The 16,768-nt window shown below is 42.4% G+C and overlaps 1 protein-coding gene across 1 annotated transcript in view; it reads left to right on the top strand.

The window, feature by feature from the left end:
• LOC103781313 (calcium-dependent secretion activator 1-like) overlaps positions 1–16,768 on the top strand; it is a gene marked incomplete at its 5' end in the record, with an annotated part of 70,696 nt that overhangs the window by 22,608 nt on the left and 31,320 nt on the right. Inside the window, 3 exons of the mRNA XM_008949021.1 lie at positions 5,583–5,729; positions 8,818–8,973; positions 11,556–11,703. Coding sequence (XP_008947269.1) covers positions 5,583–5,729; positions 8,818–8,973; positions 11,556–11,703 — 451 coding nt within the window. The remainder of the gene's footprint in view (positions 1–5,582; positions 5,730–8,817; positions 8,974–11,555; positions 11,704–16,768) is intronic.

Raw genomic sequence — 16,768 nt, 5'->3', positions numbered from 1 at the left:
AATATGTTCCATTTACAAGGCAAAGAGATTTTGTTCGGCAGCCAGCCTCCCATATGCAACCTGGAGTCTGAGTACCCAGGTTTTTTTCCTTTCTTTCTTGTGCATCTTCAGCATCCGTAAGGATTCTGCCTGCCAAATCTCAGGCCTTTTCTTGACACCTGATCATCCCCTCTGTTTTGAGTGGGGTTAAGTGGCTGGCATTCAGGAGCCTCTCTCACTTTGCATTTGCTGTCTTTGGTCTGCAGGCTAACAGGATTAAAAATCCTAAAAAATCTTGTTTCAAATAAGCAGATGTGACCCAGAAAACATACAAGAAATAGATCTTTCGAGTAGGAGAATGCCATTTTTACAGCCACTCCTTCAAGCAGAATTGCACTTCGAAGTTAACATGAACTTTCATTTCAGAGCTCTGCTTTAGTAATGAATGTTTGTATTTCCCTGTCTGTTATGAAACAGAGGCAGTTAGCTCTGTGTACCTGTCTGCCCCAGTCAGGTAGTTAATAAGCAATGCATTCTGCTTTTTTATTTTGTCAGAATCTGACATCATTTTGGCTTTTAATGACTATAGTGACTTAACTATAGATGTCCTTATTTGGCTGTGGTACTTGCCTGTCAAAATGCTTTGTCCCTGGATAAGCCATTATCTATCATTTTCAGGTTATCTTTGATAGTTACAAAAGATCTTTCCTTAGTTCAGTTGTAATGGTTATTCCCTTCTGGAGTTCCAGTTACAAAGTGCTCTGAGCATTGCAGTTTCAAGCAAAAGCCCAGGATGGACTGTCTGTCTTACAGACTCAGGTATTTAAAAGATTTCTTCCACCAGGAAAGTGGGTGCTTTTCACAAGGAGCTTGTGTCCTTCTGGTGAAAAGATGCACTCTGGGTTTGTTTTTTTTTTTCACTAGTCGGTGTTTTTTTTCTTGTGTCTCACACACAAAAGTGCAAGCTGCAAGTGCTGACGTAGTGCAATGTGACCTGGTGAGCGAAGGCACCAGCAAATGCACAGAGGGTGGCACATACAGTGTAAGGAAAAGGGGTGTCATTCCTGGGATCTTGTGACACTTCTGGTGTGCTATTCAGAACTCAGTGTTAAGGCATCTTCATCTTTTGCCTGCTGGGCAGACCACCTGCTCCTCTCTGATCGACAGTGAACTTGGAAAAGAACTCAGGTCAGAGACTTACTTTGCTTTATTTGCTCTCCTCTATCTACTGCCTTCTCCCCTCATCGTGTCCATCCTGCAGCACAGTTCAGTTTTTGACCGTTGATTCTCAGATAATTTACACCAGCAAATTCCCACCCAAGTCATGGCCTTCCATTGCTGCCTCTACAGCAGAGCTTTTTGGGAACTGGGAACACTGCAGTATGTTTTTCCATGGCTTTCCTCTGCTTTGAAGAAAGGCCTTCAGGTGGGCCAGAAAAGGTGTATCATTGTGGCTGTCCATTCCACTGAGCTTACTGTTGTCCTGCTTTGGATCTCTACAGGAAATTGTGAGAAGGAAATCTTATTACCTCCTGTTAACCAAGAAATTATTCCACAATATAGAGTCTTTTGAAAGGGTTTCTATATACTTGTGCTTGCAATCAAGGCTGAAATACGTAGCCCTCCATAACCTGACCAGATGGCAGTTTGCAAGCATGTATTTCTTCTATTTTCATTGCTGAATACTCTGCACCTTATGCTATGAGGAGTTAGGTATAGAAATCACAAACAGTGAGAGAGATACTGTTAAGTATTGAAAACGTGGGGGGGGAAAGCATCGATGTAATGTGCTCATGAGGGCTGTGTAATCTGCCTCTGCAGAGCTGCTGAATTTGCAGGGGGTCCGTGCCCTATAGCTAGAGCAGCTGGTGTGCTTGTATGAATCCACGCAGAGAAATGTGGAACACTTGTCCTTCGCACAGTCATCCAAATACGGAGGATACAGAGTAGGTCTGTTCTCTGGTGAGTTGAGAGGTCTTGGAAAAGTAGGGTTTGCAATGGGTATTTTTTTTCATGCTAGCTTCTTGGAGAATGCTGATTTATCTTGCAGCCAGCAGACACGTACGTGTGTGTGTGTGTGTGTCTCTCTCTCTCTGTGTCTGTGTTGAAAGAGCTCTTGAAGCAAATGCTAAAGCCGGTGCAATGACAACCAATTTCAATCACTTGACTGGGACGTTACTCACTGACCTATGGCTGTCTCTACCACACTGTACTCCTGGCTTTGGCATCTATTAATTGCTCACTAACCCTTTGCAAATTATTTATAAATGTGTCATTAATATAAATGTAAAAACTTAAACAGTGTGATTTTACTAATTATTTGATGAGGTTGTACTACTACAACATGCTAGTGAAAAATGTTTCCCCTTAAAAGAAGCACTGTTGTACTGAAAATGAGTATTTTTGTTACTATTCTGAGTGTCAGTCAGAGAAGAGCACAGATTTGACTGCCTACTTCACTATCAAGCTCTTTGCTTCACATCAAGGCTTTTGTGAAAAGGTTTGCTCTTCAGCATTTGCTCAGCCTAGGCAGTAAGGTAGCAAGTGTTTGTAGTGATGGAAGAGACAGGCGTTTGCATCTTTCATCACTAAATCATTTCAAGCATCCCATAGGACCTGAGAATTTAAGTATGGGCAAGGGTTTAGCTCTATTCTGAAGCCAGGAGACAACTCAGTAAAAGTATTGTGATTTTTCTGCCCTCCTTTCGGCACTAGGGCAGCTCTACAGGAGCAGCCTCTGTGCAATTGGACTTGTTTTCTGTGACCGGTGCTACAGTACAGTGTGAGCCTTGGGATGTGTCCAGGGGTATGTTGCCAGTCTGCTTGCACTGAGAATTTCCCAGCAGACAGTACAGGTAAAAGCCATTTACAGAGCTACCAGACACAAAGGAGGGTGAATTGAAAGAAGCCAAGAAAACAAGCAGCACAGCTCCAGAGTGTGCATCTTTTATCAAACGTATCAAGATCCAGTCCTGAAGCTGAGTCGTCTGAAATCAGACAGCCCTCATCTTGTTGATGCAAATGCCCCCATTCCCTGCCTGATGGCTGAGGTTATATTTAGCCCTCTGTATTAAATAGGCATGGCTGGCTTCTAGAAACAGTTTCTCATCTTGGACCTCTAGTTTTATGGTCTGAGCAACTGCAGACTGGAACATTTGTTGGTAATATTAATCATTTTTTACAGGTCTCACTGCAACTGTTAGTCAGATAATTAGATCGGTTGAACCTGCAAAACTGTGCATGTCAGTTCAGGAGAATATTTTTTAAATTAGTTACTGTATGTTAACATAATATACACCGTTATTTTGCTGTTTTGTTTTAAGAGTACTAACTTATTCTTGCAACATATCCTTGCATCAGCAAAATAATGTGTTGTATAAAAGAAATATGTTTCCGTGTGAATATACTATACTGTTTACTCTAAAAGTCATATTTTATTAATACAGTGTTTTTATTAATATAACACTGTCACTTCTTGAATTTTAATATTAAAACCAAAGGTCCTCTGATTTATGTATTTACCATCTGGCTAAGTTATTTAAGTTGCTTTTCCTTATACATTTATATGTTGTCCACCTCTTGCTATTTCTTTATTTATTCCATATCAGTATCTAACCACATACGCTGCCATTTCTGAAGATTTAACACTCTCTCAATCACTGTGGAGTCTGTGTCTCATTCAATAATCATGTCATCTTAAGAGCAGATACAGTATGAATGGAAACAATGGGCAGCTTTGTTACATTAGTGAATTCTTGTATTTGCTTACTGCCTAACAAAGAGAACAAGCAGATAGCATGAAGTCAGACCTACTGAGAATCATAGAAGCAAAGGAAAGCAAAAACTTTTTTTTTTTTTCACTAGAAAAAGTCTTTGGATCGCAATTTTCCTTCCCAACGAGATTTTATTCACAAAGGGAGAATGATGATAAAGTCCCTAAGACCTGCCACCGATGACAAGCTGAGCTTCAAACACAAAGATGTGTTTGAAATCTTCTGTTGTGTTAGGAAACATTTATTCAGTATAGCCAGCTCAATTCCATTCCTGTGGCTTTTGTTATATAAAACATGCAGTAAGAAATGGAGTTCAAAATATGACTCAAGTAAGTTGCTAAGTTTTAACATCCCCTGAAAGGCATACTATATAATTTGATAGTTTTCCAAGAGTCCGGATAATGCTGCCTGTAGAGTAACTAATTTAATCCAGGGGAATGGGAGAAACTTCCTAAGGTGGCGTGTCCTGGTGCAGTTACTGAGAGCTGGGAAGTTTGGACGTTGAAGCTGTGCCCATGCACATCAAGAGAAGAGCTTTCAGTAGCTTCAGCAGTGCAGGTTGAAGCTGAAATCCCAAAGGCCTGATTCCATTTTCACTGAACCCAAATAATGATCTAGCGAAAACAGTGTCAAAACATCTGGTTTTGTTTCTCAAATGGGACTGTAAGAACATCTATGAATTTTGTCCCAGTGCCATTGAGAATTGCTAGATTAAGGCAGAAACAAGATATACTTCTGAAACTGGCTTCTGATTCTCAAATCCCATGACATTTTTATTTTGCACAAAACTTAACTGTGATGAGATACTCCTTAAAACAGAATTAGACCAACTAAAACATCTTGAGACCTAGCACAGTAAAATAAGTCAGGTGTTTTGCAAACTTAGGCCATGTGGTGCCGTTACAGTATGCATTGTTCCAGGAGAGGAGGTTGCATTAAATTAATACACTGGCCCACTTTGAAAAGATCTCTATTGGCGTAACAGTTGCATGTCTGAAAATATTTATTGAAAGCACAGCGCCCAAGTACACACACTTGATAAATTAACTCCATGGCCTGATTCCAGCCAGGAAACGTTGATACACCAGTACTGGATTTATTAAGTGCAGTTCATGCAAGTTCACATGTAGAGCTGGGCAACCTGTGGGACCCGTTTGCTCTACACTCGAGTGCAAGGGCAGGATCAGGGCATGAATCTTCACTGAGAAAGAACCTTGTGGTTCACCATTTCATTGCTCCAGATTAGCACATCTTCATTATTTGCAGTGTACAAAATACAGAGAGGCTTTGGAGTGAAATCCTGACTCCTGAATTAGGTGGCAAGCAAAACTCATACAGACTTCTAAAGGGCTGTAATGACAAACTCTGTTTATTATTTTGAATCCCTTTTCTCTAATAGATCTCTTAGTTCAGCTCTTTTATCCAATCTAACTAACGTTCAAACTCTATGCTCTAGTGTGAGAACTGAGGCTCCCTTCCTTACAAGAGATTTTTCCGAGGAAGGGATGTTCTTTGTGATTTGAAATGGTGCTAAGGACTCAGAGGTCGAGTTATTTTCTGTGGGCATTTGAGTACTCTGTTAATTTGCTACTTTGTGATTCTTCTTTTCATTCTGTCTTTTTTTTAAGTAACTCGCTTTTTATTGCAGACTGCAAGCCCAGTACACTTAAGCTTCCATACTCATGCTTCTTTCTGAAATGTTTTGCTTTAGTTTTTTAACTGTCCTCGTGCTGTGAACTTTGCAGATTTGTTTATGAGTGTCACGTGCTTCTGCTACATCTGCATTGTCACTGTTATGGTATTTTTTCTTTCTGTCTGTTTCTTCCACAGGAGTTTAACAAGTAATCTGCCCAATGTGAATCTACCAAATGTGAATCTCCCTAAAGTACCAAATCTACCAGTTAACATCCCACTAGGCATCCCACAAATGCCTAGCTTTTCTGCACCGTCATGGATGGCTGCTATTTATGATTCTGAGTGTGTATTCAGTTCAAATTAGATCTCATTTAAATTTAAAGTAATCTTGGCATGGATATGTATTGTTTGTTTCTGCGCATTATATAAAACTTTAAAGAGTGATACAGTTAATGAGATGTTTTCTGAATGAGACACTAGTGAATTTCTGGCATGTGTATTTTGAGGGTTTTTTTGTATCAATCTTGAAAACTTGTCTTACTCCCACTGAGAGTTTGAGCAAGTATCTTGCTTTACAAAATAGCTGGCAACAATGGGACAGGGTCTGAACAACATACAAACCACAGAACTTACAGTGCAACATTATGTGTCTCAGCAGAGAGTTTTGTCCAAAAAAGAAGACAAACCAATTTCAATGCCAGTCAACCGATTTCTGTGGACCAGATGTAGATCTAAAAGTGAATTTTGTATAACGCAAGATCTGCATTTCCCAGATAATTTTTGTCTTGATTTTGACTGAACAGTTTAACACAGAGGAGCACCCTGCAACAGTCCTTATTCATGTTGGAGGATGTCCCAGAGAGCAATTAAAGCTCCACAGCCACCGTTACAACCTGAATAATGCCATGACTAACTAAAGAAAGATATTTTCAATGTGAGCTTTAGGTTATAGCCTGGAAGATCAGGCACAGTGTCAAAGCAGTTGTTCTATAGGAGCCTCATGCTCTGTGATCCCAGCTCCCTGTCTGAGCACCCCAGGGTGCATGGGTGGAGCTCAGGGGGACATGCCACTGAGTCTGAGCACAGATGAGGCAAGTTCTCTTCTTATAGCAGATTTCCCTTAAAAGTCCTTGCCACCAAGCAGTGTGGAGGGTGGTATACAGGAGCTGAGATCTTGCCAGTTCTCCTTCTAAATTCCTAGAGGATTATTTAAGGTTGGCATGGGGTGGTCTCAGCCAGCACTGCACAGTTGTGTTGCTTTTTCCTCTACTTTCTCACTAAAAGATAAAACTGAAGAAACCCCCTAAAACTACCTCCTTCACTGTTACTGAAGCACATTCGATTACATCTACACCTGGAGTCCACCAAAATGCCTCTGCCACTTGCCTCACACAGGCTGTATTGCAGAGCAGTGGCAATGAATCAAAGTAAAGCAAACACTGATGTTTGATTTCTTAATAGATTTTTAAAACTGTTTAAATATTAGCATGGTCATTTATGTTTCAAAGCTATACAACTCATATTCATGCTAAGATAGCTATATTAAAGGCTAGCTTAGGCAGTTGTCTGTAAAGAGTAATTGAAAGTTTTAACCTTTCTCTATGCATGCTTTGTGGTATTGCTTGTGAAAAGATAAGAATCATGTCATGACAGAAAATTGGATAATTCCTCTGAAAATACTTGAGCATCAATGGTATACTGCAAGCTGCCTGTGTGATTACAGTAATTGTGGTGCTCACAAGCAAAGTACTAACAGAGCATCTTGGAAATTAATATACTATATCGTTTACTTGCGTGGAGCCCTGATCAAAAGTGAGAAAAAGACCAAGAATAATACTTCTAAAATTTTGCAACCAAATGGATGTCATAATGTCGCTGTAGTAAATACCAATTATTGTATCTGTACGTGTTTAATTATATAAACCATTAATTCATGCGGTTCCAAAACTGGGTTTAGACAGTTAAAGCTTATTTATGTGCAAGCACAGGTTTGAACCAGGCCCAGCTCAAAACTGTCGGTAGGTGAACACTTGAGACTGCTGCACAAACTGATTCCCTGGCTAAAGGAAATGCCTGATTCTTTATCTTTTCATCTCCCTGGTTTCCTTTTACTCACCCTTCCCCTCCATCAAGGACATGTTACCTGTTGCCTAGTGTCAGATATGTTTCTCCTACAACCGAGACGATCCATTCTTTATCTCGTTGAGCCTGTTAGCACAGGACCCCTCAGGACCCCTCTAGCATGTTGGGACCACGGTTCTCCCCTGGCCGTAGCCGTGTGTGCATTAGCCCAAATCTCCTCTAGCATTAACTCAATGCGGCTGGCATCTGTCACAATAGAAACACCCTCCCTCACCTGTTTCTATAGATGATGTCAGCACAAGTGGTAATGCATGGTGTGTGAAACATCCAAAGTACCGTGTTAGCATTAGTGGTATGCGAGGAGGGGGTTGAAACTCTTGAAGCTCCCTTGGTAATTGTTCTGAAAAAAAAAACAGTGAGGGCGAAGGAGAGAGGAAGAGAAAAGGGTTACGGATGCACAAATTTCCCTGCACAAACAGAGTGCAATCCAGTTCTGTATTTTTATTCTCTAAGCGGAGGTTTGAGATATAATTATACTGTGAAAAGAGCCGGTGGAGCTACACACTGCAGGACCAAAGACTTCCATCTGGGCAGGGGTCTGGGTACGAGAACATACGCTTGGGAGAGAAATTGAGAGTTTTGTCACAGACCAAAGACGTTGCAAAAGGATTCTTTTTCTTTTTAAATGGAAATCTGTTGTCCTATAGATGCCTTTGCAAGAGGCAGATCTGTGAAAAGGTGCAGTGGTCAGTCCTACCAAAACTCCTGGATATGAGATGTGTAGTGCCCCTAGCTCAATTGATTTACCCTGATTTTTTTTCAGCTGTTCAAGAGATAAAGTGTGTCCTCGCTCACCACTTGTTAGCACTGTCCCTTACCTGGAAACGGGGCCTCACTGGGGGGGACAAGGCAAACTCAAGGTATAATTCGGAGGGGGGAGAATTGCATGAAACCCAAAATCTTAATAACTGCATACAGTCTAGTATGGCAGTTATTACTGATCGAGGATTTTCTGCCACGATTTCTAGCCTTAATTCTTAATAATCACCTACATTAATGTGGTTATTAACTAAGGCTGATTTTTACCATACACACATTCTTCCTGTTAATATGTGTAAATCATAATGTTGTCTTACTCATCTGGTCTGGAAAGTTTTGTGAGCTATGACAGCAAGGTAGATTAGGCAACTGTATGGTAAAACTCAAAATCCTGATGATGGAGATTGCCAGCATTGTCCTGTGTATGAAACTACTGTCTGCTCTACACTTGTTGCAGGGATGGTCTCCACATCAGGTTACAAAAAGCCTGATGCCACTTCTGACTTTTGTTCTTGTTTTGCCCTGCCAGCAATGGATCAGGCACCTCAGAAGATCTGTTCTGGAAACTCGATGCCCTGCAGACCTTCATTCGGGATTTGCATTGGCCTGAGGAGGAGTTTGGAAAACACTTAGAGCAACGCTTGAAGCTTATGGCGAGTGACATGATCGAGTCCTGCGTGAAAAGGTACGTGCCCAGGGGAGAACTGGTCACGTTTCTCATAGGAGCTCACAGGATGCAATCATTTTTTTCTGTCTTATTGTCAATGAAGCTTCACTTCAACCACCATTTATTAGTGATGCCAGCTCACCTCTGCTCAGCACAGACATGGTGGAAAGCCACGGTCTTGCTGTGAATTGTGGACTTTCCCAAGCAGGCACTTCTTTGTTGAGACTCTGGAGGGTGCATATTAAAAATAAGGCAATAAATCACCTGTATAGGCAGTCACTTATTTCCAGTGATGCAAGTGAGGTCAAGTCTTTGTAAGTGGAGTTTGATGTCGGTGGGGTTGAGTGCTGGAGGCATAGACCCCAAAAAGATCCATCACCCACCTAAAAAACACAGATCCATTGAAAAAAAAAAAAAGCACAAAAAGTGATCCCAAAAATAGGATAGTGTGGAGCTTGGCACACAGGTTTCACATCTGCTGCAAATTGAGAAAAGCTGTTGTATCATCAGCCACATTATAGGCTATTCACCTGAAGATCTTCCAAAACAGAGAGATTTCCTTAAAAAACTTTTAGATATACAGGCCAGCTGTCATTTTGGAAGTAAAATGTTGAGGTTAAATTTCCAGCCTTTCCACAATAATTTATGTCTGTTTGGCCTCAAAGGTGATGAGGCAGGATGAAGAAACGAATTTTGCATTCCATTGTGCAGAAATTAAAAGACAAAGAGACAAACCAAAGGAAAAATGGTTGCCAAATACAGCCGGTACATGCTAATATTAGCTGCAATGTGTGATGTGGCTGTTCTGTACCACAATTGCCTGGCCACTCTGCAAGTGTGAACATGGCATTTATTGTTCACACGTTACTCACAGTCTGGATGTGCAATGTCACCGCAGGAGAAGGCACATTCGGTCCCCGAGATGTAGGCAGGAGACTCACCCACTGGAAGGCAGACAGCTCAAGGCTTGCTCTCTCGCCATTCTGGAATAAAACCCAACACATTTTAAGTGCAACGAGCTGGTCATGATGTCTTTGGCGTCGAGCAAGTCCTCCTTTATTGCAGCAGCTCATCTTTGGTCCCGTGGCTGGCACAAATGCTGAGCTTCAGTTGTCAGACCATCCTTTAGGAGCAAACCCAGTGCTGGAGCTCTGCTCTGTGCTCCAAGCTCCAGCAGCAAAACACTTATTTTATCCTTTCTTTGTTTTTTTTTAATTAAAACCAAGGTACCATAGCTGCACCTGCAGTGCAGTTATAGCTGCAATGATCTATATAAATCAGACCAGTTTAGCTCAGCTGAGATAACTGGGAAAAAGCTGGGAAAAATAAGCAAGTTTCCACATACATCAGAAGAAGGGCTTGTGTGCCTGAAAGCCAGTGTGGGTTTTTTTTTTCCCCAACTGCTTCAACCTTTCTACAAATATGTTGTCCCTCCGTAAGAACCTGGCCTAGCTTATAATGGTATGACTATATATAATGGTTCTGAGCATAAGTAAGTAGGAACATGCTCATCTCTGCGAGGAGATGGAAAATCCCAGTCACTTTGGGTCCTTTCAGTAATTATCAAGATTCTAGTCCCCGAGTCCAGGCTAAATCTGGCACTGGTAATTAAATCAGTTCAAATGCCACTGCTGATGTAAACCAATATGCTGCCTTCCCTATTTATATCACCTGCAAACAGGGCCTGGCTAAGGTTTCTTTAGCAATTTCAGTTTGACACAACATTTTCTTCGCGTCTGTCTCTGAACTGTTGAACACCATGGAGGAGCCACGGCGCCTTCCGCGCTCGGTTGTGTTTCGGTGCTGTCAGGAAAGCAGCCCTTGCAGGGAAAGCCTATTTCACTAATAAATCTGGGCAGGAGGACCCCTGTACTGGCTCGGATCTGATCCCAAGAATGGGAGCTTCGCATTTGTAAATGAGTTTTCATTTGCGTAACCCTTGGGGGATCGTTCAAGATCAGTTGTTCCTGAGCTGCAGCTGATATTATTTGTTATTTCTAAATTGAAGCTCCTATGTTAATTTGTTGGCAGATTCTGTTTGATGTGATAATTGTTCTGTGTTGGGTTAGATTAGTGAAGCATCTCCAGAATCTGCAGAGGGGCTCCAAAGAAAGGCAAGGCACTGGCCACCCTAGTGCAGACCTAAAAATGCAGTGATCTGGCAATCTCCTTCCAGTCAAGCGATGAATGAGTTTCTGTTATTTGTAGTTGATATCATGGAGCAATAGGAGCTTCCTTTAATGCATCAGGCTTGCTATGTGTCAGTAGTTATTCATCAGCTAATGCAACCAAATTATAGGTGTACATTGACACTGCTGTTTGTAACATCATCACACTGTTTATCAAGCATGAGGAAGTCATCGTTTCCCTGAAACCATTGCACGTTTTATAAACACTGTGTATCCTGGAAAGTGGATTTCTTTTTCAACTGGAAAATCATTTCTGATAAAAGCACATTTGTAACTATTGCTCTGTACCACTCCCAGCAGCGTGTGGCTTTCTGATTTCCCAAACTCTCCTCAGTATTGTTTCACTTTATTTTTGTTAGCTTCAATATATCTAAAAGCAACTGAAATGTCTTTTTCTACTTTCCTTAACAGAACCAGGATTGCATTTGAAGTAAAGCTGCAGAAAACCAGCCGATCGACAGATTTCCGAGTCCCTCAATCAATATGCACCATGTTTAATGTCATGGTGGATGCCAAAGCTCAGTCAACAAAGCTTTGCAGTATGGAGATGGGCCAAGAGGTAAAAATGCAGGTTCTTCCTTTCACAGCTTTTAAGGGCAGTGCCATGAAATTTCCTGTCTCCTGTTGTTTCAGAAATGTTGTATCAGTTGTGGATTTAGCATTCCATATAGAGCGTACAGATGAATGTACAGGGATTGCCCTCAAATAACTCTAATGAATATAAATATTTGGAATCCCTGTCACTTAGGAGCAGCTTTTTGCAAGGACTGTGGTATGCATAAGGTATCTCTTAAGCTTGATTGATGCATGATGACCATACATATTGAGTCATTAACTGCACCTTGGAGCCAGGTATCCGCAACACACCCCCTGTATATGACTATCTTCTGTAGACAAACATAAGGAAAACAGAAGTGCCAAGTTGTTGTTATGATGCTTGTAAAGGGGAAAAAAAAACAAACAACCAAACAAACAAAACCACAAAACAATACAGATAACTTCTAAAAGTGAATTGAAATTCCAGCTGCTGTGACTTCTTTGAGGACTGGCTATAACCAGCATGCTTGATGATCCTGGATGTCCGTGTTCTTAATGACTCAAATTTCCAAACAACAAACGTCGTTTAATTAATTGCTGATTTTTTTTTTCCTTCTAAAACCATAGTTGCACGCTGAAGTTCATTGATCTATGAATTAGAAAGACATGGTAAATTGGACTAGATTAAATGCATTGTAATGATTATTTTGCTCCAGTGACTTCAAACAAGATTAAATATTCATATACCAGTGTAGAAAAAATTCACAAGTACTGTTTGGCTCTCCTGTCCTGCTGCTTGTCCTAGATAAGCCCTTTTGCTACAACCTTCCATGGCCAGATTTTGTAGTGAATCATTGCAAGTTGTTGGGGTTTTTTTGAGTTGTTTTCGTCACCATGTTCCTCGGAGAGCACTTGCTCCAAAGGCCACTGGATGAAGCAGGGATCAGTGCCCTGATGTCAGTGGTGTTTGGATGGAATCTAGCTGTTCTTTTTATTTTTCTTACACATGTTTCAGTGATGACATTTTATTTGTGACAGTCACCTTGCAAGAGAGGGTTCATACTGCTCATCATCAGGGTTTTCACTTGTCCTCCAGGTCAGCCGAGGCAAATCCTGAGTGGGCTTTTAATGTCCAAGCTTGGACATGAACTTCTCTACCATTTTCTGTTCCATATTCATACCTATTTATCTCCCCAAATCCCTCAGCCTGCATCTGCTGCAGCATCTGTCCTGGCAGCGCCGTCAGCCAGGAAGGGCCATGGTTGCAGTGCTTCCCACTGCAAATCAGGATCAAACCCCATTATATTCACACATTTTCTGGGGATGGGGACATCTGGGAGATCAAGCAGACTCCAGTATCATGGTGGAGCAAGCTCATTGCATTCATAACGAAGTCAGGTTAATTATTCTGATGGCACAAGACTGTTAATATCAGCTGTGTCTGGATAGGGTGTGACAGGCACTCACTTCATCTTTCCATGCTAACTTGTGATGCTCTGTGCTTGCCACAGTTTCCTCCAAATTTTGAGCATCAGTCACAATTCACATTTGGCCTGAGTCAATCTGCAAGTGCGAGGGGAGCAGGCGGCTGCGTGGTGGTTTCTCTGCTGGGCTCAGCCACAGCAGGGATCAGATCTGTAAATCTGCCTGTGCCACTTCAAGAAGGTGTTTGGCACGGCAGCTCAGAGACAGCCTAACTCCTGTGGCAAGCAGCAGTTGCTGGGGCATGAGGTTTTTAACAGATAGCTGAACTAATAGACCTGTAAAGCAGATGTAAATTATCAGTGCATAAGTTAACGTTTAAGGCTGCAGAATTTTATGTATCCTCCCTTTTTCTTTTCTTCTTTTTAATGAGTGTTCCTACCTCCCCCTCCATTCGCTTGTGCCACTCCATATTTCAGCTACCTCCATCTCCTCCTCTTCTTGAAGCTGTCTAAACGTGTGCACTGAGATGATTGTACTGGGGGGTGGGGGTAAAAGTTAGGATCTAGATCTGTTGTTACAGCCCACGAGGGGAGGACAAAATGCCATCCCACCCCTTCCAGTCCCCGGAGGAAAAGATGAGACAGTCAGATAGACAGCAGAGGGATGAGAAACCTGTTTTTGAGCCTGTGTCTTCCTCTGCAGTTTGGGAAGTGGGGTCTGTGCATCGTGGAGTCCCCTGTCCCCAGTCCCTGGTGTGTGGCAGCAGCACAGCTCGAGCAGGGCCACCCGCAGCCCCGCCGGGAGGGACGGACAGGGAGCGAGGGGCACACCCGGCTCGCGGACAGGACACTCCATCCTGAAGTTCAAAAGCTCCCAGGAGGGCTCACATTGCCCGCCACGGTGTTCAGGCAGGGGAGGTTGCCCAGGCTTAACCAAAGAAGACATTTTTATTAGAAACAAACCTGATTTTTCTGATGATCCAAACTGTATGTGGGCAGAGACTCTTTTGACACGTTCTGTGGCCTTGCTCCTGCAGTTTCCTTCCCACTCCAGACGCCTTCCCTTTAAGACTACCTTTAGTTACACTCACTTTAACAGATACTTGAATGCATTTTTCAAGCTTTACCCTGTGAAACAAACACCCATCATTTCATTTCCATTTCCTTGTCTCTAAAGGCAGCTGTTAAAACATTTGGTAAACATACTTTACCATCTTAAATATTTATTTTTCCTCTGAATTTTTAATACATCTAAGGGGATAAATGTATGTATTAAATGTTTCTCAGTTGGTCTAGTATGTTTCTATTTAATATCTAAGGTCAGATGGTCCTTAGAGAAATACAACGTACACACAATCTGTTACATGACAAGGCAAGATACTCATCACATAAAGTCAAGTTGAATCATTGTAGTGCACTGATTATGGATTGTAATAATTGAGCTAATAGAAAACTGCAGTGAACTCAATCGAAAGCAGGGGCTACACTGCATAAAGCAAACCAGCTATGTGATCTTTAACCTTCAGTATTTTAATAAGAAATATAGAGGGAACAATTAGAAGCACTGGTTTACAAGCCAGGCATCTGTGAAAGCAGCACCAAGCAGTTGTTTTCCAAACCTCTGCCTTCTCTGCCCCTGTCCTGGCCAGGGCTCGTCTTCCCGAGGTGGAGCTGGGCTGCAGTGAAGGCAGTGCAGGGTGGGCATTGCTGCAGCTGCCTGGGGCAGGACCCACAGCCTCACGGGCCCTATTCTGCGTGGTCCCCAGCCCTGGCACTGGCTCTGAGTCTGCCCCAGGGCTTGTGGCTGCTACAGGAATGAGCCATCAGACTTCTGCGGTCACACCTTGGTGCGTGCACAGGGTCCTCTCCTGCTTTCACAGCTGCAGTTCTATTCTATCAGGGCTCTTTGTTTGCATTTTAAACATTTTAATGGAAAATTCATCGGTCAGTGCATCTCAGTGTATTGTTTTGCATGAAGCTAGCCATTTTTGAGTTAAAACTCATAACTTACCCAATGAAAGCAGTTGGCTGAATCCTCAGTTGTGAGGTTTTACACACAGAAAAAAATGCAGGTGCGGAAGGAAAATGTCATGGGGAAGACACCTCAATACATGCACAAGCCTTGAAAGATGCACAGCCCCTTCCTCCTCTCCCTTAGGAGGTTCTGGCTGTGTATGCCAAGGATGTCCTACCTGTCCCTGTCACCCTGCAGCCACATCTCCAGCTGTGCTGGGAACGGCCAGGTCAATCCTGGGAGCCGATACGCACTAAAACTCTGCATTAAACAGATTTGTCAGAACTAGGTGCCCATAAGGGATTCATGTATGTCTTGACCTGCAAAGCAGTACCTGGAAATGAGAACTGCAAGTGCAAATATCACTCACTTGCTTGGGTATGTTTTTCCTCTGAGTGTCCCCAGCAGGTCACAGCCCGTGGCGTGGCGGTGCCAGGTTGTCCTCCCGCCAGGGTGAGGCTCTGAGTGGCCCCAGCCAGGACTTGGGCTGGGAAGGGCTGCACCATGTGCCCCTGCCCTGCCCCTGCAGCAGGGCTTACCCCTCGGGCACACCCATCCCTGGTGAAGGGTGTGCAGCTGCCCCAGTGTTGAACCCTGCCTGTCACCAGCTAGTCACCTTCCTCTTCAGACCAAAATAAAGCCATAAGAGGCTGTCAGCAGTTAGGTACAATCCGTTCCCTCCCCCCTGTTTCACTGCCTGCAGTTACAACAGACAGCAATCTGATATTTCAGTGAGAGGAGGTTTTGATCATATTTCATTTTCCATTGCTTATTGTTTCTGTGCATGATGCTGCTGTTCTCATATGTCCCTTTTTTTTAAAGATTTTGGTTTATTTATTGTTTCTCTTCATATGTTCTTTTTCCTGTCTTTTGCACTTTCCTCTTTATTTCTGTCCCAAATCATCTGAAAAGTTTGCTAAAGAGTGGGTAAGTGTGTCCTACTTTTATTTTCTTTTTTCCAAATTCCTGTAATAATGTTATTGTCATAGAAAACAATCCCCGAACTGTAGAGCAGTTCAGAGACTACTGAGACCAACATCTAGCATTTGTAAAACCCTCGCAGTCTTCCTTCCCAAAGTCTGATTAGTATTTAAAGCAGATTTGTCTCTTTCAATGTGATTTGATGTTAACATTTTAAAACAATATTAATGCCAAGTGGTAATGAATATAGTGACTAGCACCAGTGCTTGAAATGTTTGACTGAAAAATCACATGTTTTGTGTTGGAAAGCAGTCATAATCAGTATTTTCTCAGTCCATTGAAAATAAGAATATACTGTATGTTTTCACTAATTAAATCTTGTATTGGAAACAGGTCTTTTCTAAATTAGTAGAAGACTGTATTTTAGTACCTATTCTAGCCATATTGCAGCTGACTGCATCAGAGCTCCCAAGCTAAGCAAGGTTTGGCATGTGCAGAAATTGGGTTGAAGACTCTGAAACGCTGACGCTGCAGGCACTGGCGCTGGTCAGCCGGTCCTGAGCTCGTGCCACGGGATCTGCTCACACCCAGGGCTTGGGGCTGCCCTGCCTGCTGGGTTTTGCATGGGACAAAAAGACTCCTCTTGGTTTGGTTGCTGTTTTTTAAATCTATCTTACAGTCATTCAGCAAAGCGTTTAGTTGAGTACTTAATTTGAGCCATGTGCCTG

This window comes from Merops nubicus, unplaced genomic scaffold, assembly GCF_000691845.1.
Source record: "Merops nubicus isolate BGI_N331 unplaced genomic scaffold, ASM69184v1 scaffold13721, whole genome shotgun sequence".
NCBI lineage: Eukaryota > Metazoa > Chordata > Aves > Coraciiformes > Meropidae > Merops > Merops nubicus.
This window is presented reverse-complemented; position numbering and strand designations above follow the sequence as displayed.